This window comes from Lygodium microphyllum, chromosome 17 (genome assembly GCF_053477565.2).
Source record: "Lygodium microphyllum isolate KBCC chromosome 17, Lygodium_microphyllum_v1.1.10, whole genome shotgun sequence".
Classification (NCBI taxonomy): Eukaryota; Viridiplantae; Streptophyta; class Polypodiopsida; order Schizaeales; family Lygodiaceae; genus Lygodium; species Lygodium microphyllum.
Genome location: NC_141151.1, coordinates 79224902 through 79236355, shown reverse-complemented (window position 1 = coordinate 79236355; position 11454 = coordinate 79224902). Strand labels below are relative to the sequence as shown.

General features: G+C 40.4%; 1 protein-coding gene across 1 annotated transcript; it reads right to left on the bottom strand.

Moving 5' to 3' along the window:
• Window positions 1–216: 216 nt before the first annotated feature.
• LOC148022077 (uncharacterized) lies at window positions 217–10745 on the bottom strand. Its single transcript, XM_087697692.1, has 2 exons — window positions 10735–10745; window positions 217–1616 (listed from the first exon to the last, which is right to left on the bottom strand). Exon 2 carries the CDS (start codon window positions 1613–1615, stop codon window positions 812–814), a length of 804 nt encoding a protein of 267 aa, XP_087553818.1. The 5' UTR covers window position 1616; window positions 10735–10745; the 3' UTR covers window positions 217–811.
• Window positions 10746–11454: the final 709 nt, after the last annotated feature.

Genomic DNA, 11454 nt, shown 5'->3' with positions numbered 1-11454 from the left:
ATGTTCTTACTCTTAAGCCTGCACGCTCTCAACTTCAAAGGGATAGTGCCTCATCTCCATACAATAAGCATGTCGATTTGCCTCCTCTTGATGCTTTTGAAGTGTCTATTTGAAAACGTGATATTTTCTCCCTTAATTCTTCTCGTACTTCCCAAAGAACTTTCTATCCAAACAATTTATAATGGAAATGCAACTGTGGAATAGAAAGAGCTCTTATAACATTGTTATGTTTAAGTATCATGAAAGTTGCTTAATGGCAAGAATTCATGACAGTTATATTAATGTGTGGCTTACAAGGAGCTGCTATAAGTTTGTTACAAAATCCAGACAAAACAGCACAGCAGCATAAATGGGAATGCAAGTTCTGTGGTGGGCTGCACTATCAGCCTGTACGACTCATAAAAGTCCATCCCATGCGACTAAACAGATCGCGCCTGCTAATTTCATCCCTTCCCTTGACGTGTGCAACATGGTAATTGAACCTGGACACTACAACTGACTTAATCATACAATCCAAAGTTCCCAGCCATAGCTAAGGCCTTGCCATCAAACTCATCCAACAAGATCAAGGAGCTGGAACCAATAGGCATTTGCAATCACTACCAAAAGTTTGCAGGTGAGTATGTGTGCATCATATCTTGCAAAAACTCTTGAGATCACAAGGGAAATGGAGACTCTCCCTTCAAGGCAAAATTTGGCAATTGTGCCAGGGGTAAATGGGCAAGGTGTAATGGGTGAAAGGCTGAGGGTAACATTCGATAGTGCTAGTATAACCCAACACATGCACATGAATTCGAGCTGCAAGGTGCAGTCATTTCTTCATTACATCCAGAAGTCCAGCCATAGTTGTAGTCAATGATTGAAGAATCTCAATTCTCCTTGCTTCTGTTTCTCTCATTACTTCCAATGTTTCTTTCCATGTTTCAACCATCTGACACAAGCAGTCCTCAACTTTCTGATCCCTGCGTGCACGCTTTGCATGCCCCTCTGCATCAGCATGCTCTGCAGTGCCATCTTGATCAGTGCCTGTATCTGTAACTGTAAATTGAGGAGAACATGAGAACTGTGCAACTTCCATAGCTTGTTCAGAGTTCATGTGCTGAACATCACAATTAATCTTACAGATGTGCATAGAGTTCTTTTGTGTACCCTGAGTGGAGTCCATGTGGACAACCGGTGCAGAACCCATGTGAGTAATCTCATCAAGATACACATGCTCAGCTGTAGTAGAAACATGACTATGACAATTTTGTCGCAGACCATCATGCATGTATTGGTCCATTAAATCAAACCACTTGCAGCTTAACTGCCTACCATAAGATTTGTCCTCTTTGTAAGCTTTGTACACTTTTTGCCACTTTTTCCGACAGCTTTCAGTATCCTTATCAAAATCATGATGAATTTCAGCAATCTGTGATGCCACTTTTGTCCACACATCAATCCCTAGTTTTTGTGTCTGCAAAGCACTAACATTCATGGATCCACGAAGACGAACAAGTGTAGCAACCCAGTTGTCTTTCCATGCACCACCCCGTGTGCGCTTTTGGGAGGCCAGTGAATCAGTGTGTTGTGTGTTCTGCTTGCTGTCCTCCACATTGTTTCCACTAATTTGCATCCTACAGCAAATATGAATGTCACTCACAATGTATGAGAAATCAAAAAGTGGTACTGGAGGGAAAAAGCAAAGAGGCAGAAAAATCAAACAAAGTTTCTTGACCTAAGGTTATGACCAATGTCAAACATATAGCAGACAAAAAAGCACAAGAATGTGTCCTATGTTTAGCAATGCTTCAGTTATATCAATTATCAAACTGAGTTGATATGGTGGTGGCAATACTATGGCCATCAACTGCCAGCATTGTTACCAAAAGCAAAACAATTGCCAATAGTTCCAATTATAGCAATTAATTGAGTAGATGTAATGGTGTCAATACTAGGACCATCAACTGCCACCTTTCTTACCAAAAGCAAAATAATTGCCTTTCAGCACAAAGCAAGGAGCCACAAAAACACCTCAACAACAGAAAAGGGGTTTATCTAGACAAAATGAACATTTCAGAATGTGTCTATGCCCCCATGCATGCACATTTTTGCCTGTATTTTTTGCATTCTGCATATTAGATACACGAGATTGACACTATCTGTTAACATTCATTTAATAACCTGTAGAAGCTTGTCAACACCTGTTGTAATGGACAGAACACTTGTCATTCCCCCACCACCATCAACTAAAACTACTGCACTGTCCAAATCCTGCTAAGCTGAGCCCCATCAATCCACAAAAACTCAGTCTCAGAACACATGGATGAATGATATGATATGTGACCATCATGAATGCAAATTGCTCAAGGCCTAAGGTTTCCACACTTCTGTATCCAAAAGATCTTCACTGCACCAAAGCAATACCTGGCTCTTCCTATCCAAATTCACAGTATCAATAAACACTATAGGCCTTATCCAGGATGCCAAGTGAAATAGATATGATCTTTGTCTTTGATCAACTCCTCTAACTAGGAATTCATTCGATAACTATAGCCTCAGGATGCCAATTGAAATAGATATGATATTCGTCTTTGATCAACTCCTCTAACTAGGAATTCATTCGATAACTATAGCCTCAGGAGGCTGTTTCATGAGGCTGAGGTTCCATATCTTTCCACTCTTTATCAAGGTCCACCAACTTCCAATTTATTCATAGATTAACAACTACCTTCCTTAAAACTCATCCTCAATAAGCACCAACTTCTACATCTGATGACCTCTGTAGAGAGCTATGATGAAGCAGGAGAAAGAAAGATATTAGCAAATTGTGCAATGGATGTTTGCAATACAAGAAAGATATATCGCTGCAACCACAAGCAACATACAAAACACGAGTTTTGATTGAGACAATGGCACGAGTCTCATGAGATCGAGCAGTACTAGGCATGAGCTGTCACTTGGTCAATTCCCTCTAAAAGGGAGAAGCTGAGATATGGTTAAAAGAGGGCCATCATAGACACACGAAGACCCAAAAAAATTTGCCCTGATCCCACAAACCATAGCATGGGCACCCCTTAATAAGTGTTCACTCTCCTCAAAAACTGGTCTTCAGCACAAGCTATATCAATAGAGATGGCACACTTAGGTACCACTAGAGGCTTTGCACTTACCAGAGGCAAGAACCAAGGCATGTATAATAAATAAAAATGAGTTTAGAATACTAAAGATTGCTCTCAACCCCCTCACAAGTACGTAGGTCAGAGGCTGAGCTTCACATGAAATGACATATTTTAGATCCTGATCCAATAAGACATCCACATTTCATAGATCAACGAGTTCCAAACTCCTCTTGCAAACTTTGACAATTAGAAGTGAACTCCCAAGATTGTCATCATGTGGACTTTCAGGAGGCAACTTGTTAAGCTACCTGATCAGTCTGTCTTAATCCCTCCCACATTCAGTGCCTTGTCACCATCATTACCTTCATCATCAGTGCAAGTGCTGCCACTAGCCTGTGGAGGTTCTAGCCAGCCAGTCAGAGCTGCCGCCCAGCTGCCAATGGTGCCACTGAGTCAACCACTGCTGCCACCAACTGCCTGTTGCTGCTGCCCTGCTCCAATAGGACCATCTGCACCCTGCATTTTAGTTCTCAGCCATCTCCCCCTTTCATTCAACTGCTACTGCCTGCCTCTGGTGGACCTCCAGCTGCTGCCTTTTCATCAGTGATTATCAGCATCGTTCGTCATTATTGAGCTGTTGTTGTCTGCCATCACCCCACCGTAAAGCCTGTGTTTTTGGTCCCAAGCTGCTGTCCAGCATCGACATCATCATCTATAGCAATTGCCCACTCTCAACTCTTCTCAAGTGGCTGCATTTTTGGCTGCCAGTTGCTCCACACTACATTCGGGACTATCACAGGCTGTACACTAATGCATTTGACAGTTCCAGCACCAAAGACTGCTGCATTTGGACATCCAGCCTACTGTCTTGCTATCGTCAATTCTCCGGAATTAATTCTCACTCCATCAGTGGTTCTGCTGGACTCAGGATCTGTTCTTGGAGGATGACACTCACCCTCAGTCTGCTCCCACAAGAGACCATGACTGTTGGACAATCTCTGCTCCTTGAGCTCCCTACATCTATATCACATTCTCTTCATTCATTCATTCATTTGGCATTCATCCAATCATTACTTTCTTGATCTTTCCTATTGCATCCTTGTTTGACTTCACTATGTTTTAGTCATGTTCGTACACTCTTGAGTGTTTTCTCTATGAAAACCTTGGCATATCTTCACATGGTATTAGAGCCAATGCTCTTCCAAAGAGTATCCTGCAGCTATCATGAAAGCTTGGTTTACACAAGTGACACAAATCTAACTCACAATGGCTCAAGCTCCATCTCAGGATCATCTAGTGTCTTTTCAGGCCACTCCTTCAATGGACGCCTTGATGAGGCATTATGGTCTTATGTGGAAGACTGCACTCCATCATCTTCCACTTATTTTTCATCAACTGAAAAAGCTATAAAAGAATGTACTTGGTTCAACTAAATTCAATCGAATCTATTTAGTGTTATCATGCCTCTCCACTTGTTTTTCTTTCTTTCCCTGTAGCTTATTTTATCTTCTTGCTCACCCATGTTTTGTAACATTTTGCCCACACCATGTTAGCAATATAGTGAGCTCACGAGTGAGTCTAGACATGTGGTTTAGTAGACTAGGTATTATAGATATTTTAGGTATTTTGAATTTTTCCTTATTATGGTAATTTTGGTATTTATGGCTGGCCAACCAGCATTTGTTATTGGCCGACCTAATGCATTGATAGCATTATTTATTGCCTATTTATACGGCTCCCTCTTCCTCAATCAAATCTTTCATCACTTGCAAATTCCAATACAAGTTGTTGGCCAACCAGCATTTGTTGCTGGCCAACCTGATACATTGATGGCATTATTTATTGCCTACTTATACGGCTCCCTTCTCCTCAATCAAATCTTTCATCACTTGCAAATTCTAGTCTTGCTAGAGAGAGGGAGCTAGTGCTAGTGCCCAAGTAGCCAGTGACTCAATGTTATACGCCATTGTCTCGTGTTTAATATATGGATTCCATTTCCCAAACAAATATTTGAGTTCTCCCTTTGCAGTGTTGTTTTGTTTTCTTCTATTTTCTCTTGTCCCTTGTGTTGTGCAGACATGGCACCAAACATCCACGTTCGGGCTTTGGGTATTGTTTTATTCTGTGGATAGTTTGCCCTCACAATTTTTTTATATTGATATGCCTTCATCTATTTGTTGCAACCTAGGCAACCAAGTTCTTGGTATTTTCTACCTATTTTCAGCCTCCAATCTTTTGTGTTTTCATGCTGCACTTTGCATTTTGAGTTTTTGCAATATTTTAATGCTACACAATTGCATTTAATGCTCGTGCTATGAAGAAATGCTCTAAACGTAAAAAGCATGAAACCAATCGTATGACAAAGCATAGACTGATGAACTCAGAACACAGTTAGAATTAGAGTTAGGATAACTCAGAGGCAATGAACACAATGAATAATAAAGTTAATGAATAATGAATATACGATGCTCATGCAACAAACACACTATGTAGTGAATATTGAACCTCGAACTCTCGTATCTCTAGGATCAAGGCTAAGGTTATGAGCTGTAGAGTGTGTCGTACTTCAAACAAATCCCGAATCGTAGCAAAGGCAGCCTCGAACTGTCAAGTACTAGCAAAAGCAACCAAGGAAGGCTGGATCTAACGTAGACGATAGTGCAATAGAAAAAAAGACTAAAAACGCACATACATAAGGATAGAAAAAATCTACACACCAGTTGTTAGGTGCAAACTGAGCAGACAATGGTGAGAGAATGTCAAGGCGACAACTAAAAAACCAAAACGCAACATTTAGAGAGAAGATCCTAGCAATAGTTGTCAACTAGTGGCGACAGCAACCAATTGTAGGCAACAGCAACAAACCGTAGGCGGCAACTCCTGGGACCTTGCGACAGTAGCAAGCAGGTATGAAAGGCTGGAATCAGGCGCCAAATAGTAGCAAGTGGTTAGTGGAAGCTCTAACTACGATATCCTCCAAGAACGAGATGTGGACAACAAAGATATGGCTCTTGAAACCTACAAAAACGAAATAGAGAAAGAATAGTTGGCTACATGTCTATTTATAGAAAGTTTGGGACATCCAAATTAGGATTTTACATGTGGGATACAATAACTCTCTAGGATCACGTTTCCTTTTAAAATAAGAGGTTTTGTTCATTAATTAAGCATGTTTTGGGACTGTTTAATCCCACACACTACTTGGATAAAGTACCTAGGGATTCTTGAGAGAGAAAGAGTGAGTGAGTGAGAGTGAGAGTGAGTGTATGTGTGTGTGTGTGTGTGTGTGTGTGTGTGTGTGTGTGAATCATATGGAGGATATGTAGAGAGAAAGAAAAGACAAATAAGCAAGCAAGACAAGCAAAGCAACATGCAAGCATAGAAAAAGAGTGCCTTCGAAGACTACCATGTGCAATGCCACGATTATAGTGGATCCAAAGTCGACCACGAGGGTAACCGAAAAGGGACAAAATACCAATACATGGGATAATACAAAGGGAAATGTAAATATTCATGCCCATGCAATATGCAATGCAACGGTACTACTTAGACAATACTCTTGCACGAGAATTGTTCACTTGCCCAAGCACCCTTTTACAATCATGTCATCCTAATAGTACGGATGAAGTTACAAATATCCATATACTCAAAGAAAAAAATTATTAACATCATCACTCTCATTATCAAGAGAAAAAAACCACCCGCTCTCAAACTAGAAGAAAAAGTAAGAGGAAAGCATCCTCTTCTCGTCAATCTGAAGAAATAGAGGAGAGTGTATTCCAACCAATCCGCACTAGAAGATATTGTAGAACTGGACGGTTGACCATATTGATCAAAATATCTGCAAAATTGTCACTTAATGGCATAAACTCTAGGTAAATGGTATCTAGCTCAACCTGCCCTATGGTGAAGTGGTAGTGAACCGCCACATGCTGTGTCCGAGGGGAGATTATAGGATTGCCTACGAGAGCAATGGCACTTTGATTGTTGCAATAGACAACAATAGACAACTCGCAAGGGAACTTAAATACAGCCGACAAGTTCATCAAATAGATAGCCCCCATAGTATCATCGAAGAGAGCTCGATACTCTGTCTCGACCATGGAAGCCACCACCGCCTCTTGCTTACAACTAGCCCAAGAGATGAGTACCGTGTCAAGGTGTAAAGGTAGCCGCTATGAGAACATTGGGTGTAAAGGTCTCCTATCCAATCAAAATCAATATATCCCTGCAAGCATAAACCATAACCATAAGTTAGTCCAAAATTATAGATACACCTTAAATATCTTAACACACGAAGACAAGCAATCCAATGAGACATTCTAGGTGCGTTAAAATATTGGCTAAGCAAACTAACTGAGAATGCAAGATCTCGCCTAGTGAATCAACTAAAGTAATTTATCTACAACCGAACGATAGATATGAGCATCAAAAGGCGGACCCGAGGTATCCTTGCGTAGATGGACATTGAAATCTAGAGAATGGCCCACAAAAATCACGAGATCCACTCAAGAGGTGAGCTTTTCTATCTTGTCATTAAGAGTGTGCATATAAGCACAGCTACCAAAAACTCTAAAGTGAGAAATAATATGCCAAGAGTCAAAGAATGTCTCGTACGAAATCTTTTTAGGAAATGTCATTATCGAGCATTGATTGATGATGTATACTAAAGTATTAATAGCCTCAATCCAAAAGGCACTCAATGAGCTCTGCTACGAACAACAGAGACGTGTCATATTTAGAACAATCCAATTTCTATGCTCCACGACTCCATTCTATGCAAGAAAGTTGGTAGAGATGAGATAGGGTACAATGCTTTGCTCCTGTAAAAACTTGAAAACTCGTGGAAGGTAAACTCGCCACCAAAATTACTTCTCGTAGTACCTATCAATGATCAATCTAGTTATGAACCAACAACACCCGAGCACTGAAATAAGTGAAAGCATCAAACTTATGCTTGAGAAAGTATACCCACATGTATCTAGAGACATCATCCACTATCAAAAAGAAATATACTGCGTCATTTAAGGCAGTAGTGCATATGGAACCACAAAGATCTACATGAATGAGCCTAAGGAATTTCACAGCACGAGATAGATTGCTAAGAAAAGGATGTACGATTCTGCTTACCTAGCTAACATGCTTTACAAACCTCACGAGATAGTTTTAGACAAAAAAGACCCTCAACTATCCCCTAACGCGACAGCTCATAGAGAGTCATAGCCAAGATATCCTAAGTGAAAATGTCAAAGATGCCCAGAGTTTGTAGACTCCCATATAGTGGCTAAAGCTTGGAAGTGATGAAACTCCAAATCATCGGCAATCGGCTCAGTAAGAAAGTGGGTCATGTGATAAAGGCCATTAGGTTGTGCCTTGCCATAAGCAATCACTGAATCAATTTGAGAGTCTAGAACCTTAACTGTGATAGCTATAAGAAACTACTCACTCCAACTGGCAAAACTGCTAAACGGACAACAAGTTCACCCCAAGCTGGAAAACATGATAGACTTCATCCAGCAAAGCAAGATCTAGATTCAAATCAATGGGAAAAATAACACAACTCTAGGCCTGAATCATGACTGAGAAGTTATTTCCTACGCAGACACTCTCAGCCGCAAGGGCTCAAGAAATAAAAATGTCGGCTCTAGGAGTCATATGATATGTAGCTCCATTGTCCGCAAGTCAAACAGATACTGACGTGCTCAGCTATAGCGAGTAGATCTCTACAAGCATCTCATCAAGAGGCAACTCGCAAATGTAAACGAGACTCGCATCCGATGTAGGGGCTCAAGAAATAAAATTGTCAGCTCCAAGAGTCCTATGACAGATAGCTCCACTGTCCACAAGCTAAACAAATACTGACGTGCTTGGTTATGACGAGTAGGTCTCTGTAGGCACCTCATGAGGAGACAACTCGCATGTGTGAACGAGTCTCGCATCCGATATCTCTAAGAAGAATATGTGGGTCTCTACAGACCAATCAAACAAACCCTCTGGAGTTAAGTAGTTCGTTGACTATGATGACAGACCAGTGGCAGTGTGGGTCTGGCCTCTCCACTGCCCCTATAGAGGGTTGCTGCCACCTTGCTACCCTTGTTGGGGATTACCCAATTGGGATATAGGGATCTGATTCTTGGATTTGGGTTGTGTGTCTCTTGCCTTAGAGCAACATTTGTCATCATAATGACCAGTCTTTTGGCAATGTTGACAATACCTATTCTTTTTAGGTACATTTTGCCATCCAAGTTTAAGTGTTGATTGATTGGTTCCTTGGGATTCACTAGCCCTATTTTAATTTTGATTTTGATATGAGATTTATGTGTCCTTGCCTTATTGCCCCCTTTGAGAAGATGCAACAAGAGCCCCCTCTATTGAGGACGTGTTATGAAATTGATTAAACAACCATGCGTAATGCAATAGCTGACACTCAAACTCATAAAATGTGGCCATTTAAGGCTGTGAAATCACCTACTGCACAAAATGAAAATATTAGCGGTCAGTCAAGTATGCCCAACGCTCGGATGCTAAGTCAAAATGTTGAAACTGAGAGTAAAACATAAGAAATAAGCCCTACATAAGCTCAACAACAACAGAGGCAATACGAGCCTTCCATGAGTAAACAACCTCGTATGGAACAAGGGCGGGATCAAGTTAGGGTTCAACTCCTGTACTAAATCCCATAGGTCCTGAGAGTCTAAGATATGCCTCATCAAATTTAACTCGAGTAGTGTAGTTTGATCCGCTGAAATGAGTCTTGTTATTAAATGCAAGCTTGGCGAATGAGACACTAGAATCATAAGGTGTCTATGAAGATGGATAAATGGGATAAGATGGAAGATAAGATGGTAGTGGTGATGGATAAAAAGTAGAAGGGGATAAAGATAGTTAGACAGAAATAGGCTGCTAATGTCTAATGAGTGTCAATTGCTACGGAGGTATCGAAACGAACATAGATAATACGATACCATAAGTGCAGATGGAGGCATTGGGACACAATAACCTTGTCCAAATGTCGGCTAGGGCATTTCAAAATGATCGGATGGTCCACTAGGTAATGCCATAGAGACAAACTATGATACCAAACGATCCACACTTGAAAAATGCCTTGGAGGGAAAAAAAACTCAAATGTGTATATGTGTGTGGAAGAATAAGTCCCCATCACAGAGACACCACCCGAATAAGAGAAAAAAGAAGTCTGAAAGACTATACCTAATGGAGGACCCCTCGGTGTGGTGTGCTGTGGAAACATGGGTGCACTTAATGGAGGCTAAAAGAAGTCTGCAATGGAAGATGGAGGAGGGATGGGTGGGAACCCAAATGGATTTGTGATAAATGTTGTCATAGGAAACATCATAGGTTCCTTTTGTCCATTAAATGCACCGAATAATGATGCACCTACTCCATATTGACCATGAGAAATAAAATCATTTGAAGAAAAAGGAAGGATAGGAATACTTACAAGTTTTTCTTTTAGCTTCTTACCTAGTTTTAAGTTCATAAAGAAATACATGTCTTCCTCATTACTCACAAAACAAAGCTTGTTTTGAAGAGTCCCTTCTCAATGAGTATCTTCCGATCCAACAGAAAATACAAAATTAATTAGCATACAATCTGAAATAATAGGGTTCGTACCTCACATTGAAAAAAAGAAGTACTATGAAAGTGATATGTAATCCGAGCCAAGTTCCACTTGCAAATGGCCTGTCCGTAGTAGAGATTCCAAAGGTCCTACAAGATCATTATTTCTGTGCACCAAATCTAAAGGAGAAAACTCAAGCTTACCTTCAACATTCTGCTGAGCCCTATGAATAAGGATAAGATTATACTCACCGGCAAAAATTTGATATAGTTTGTAGACTCCATGATAGTCAAATAGCTCTCCACCCATATCAAATCGAGCAGTAGCAAGCTTGGAGACCCACTCCTAATCGTTTCTGTCCATATTTGGCTGTGGAGATTGGAGCAGTGTTGTGAATGTGTTCAAAGTCATCTGACACTTTTGTTGTTCATGTTTTCACGAATGAGCTTTTCAATCAAAAGCCAAGGTTTCTTAGAGAGTACCTAGCTCTGATACCATGTAAAGAAATGCTGTAAATGTAAAAATCATAAAATCAATCGTACGACAAAGCACAGACTGATAAACTTAGAATATAGTTAGGGTTAGGATTAGGGTAACTCAAAAACAATGAACACAATGAATAATAAAGTGAATGAATAATAAACATACACTGCTCATATAGCAAACGCACTATTATGCAATGAATATTGAACCTCGAACTCTCTTACCTTTGGGATCAAAGCAATGGTTATGAATTGTAGAGTGTATTATACTTCAAACAGATTCCGAATCGC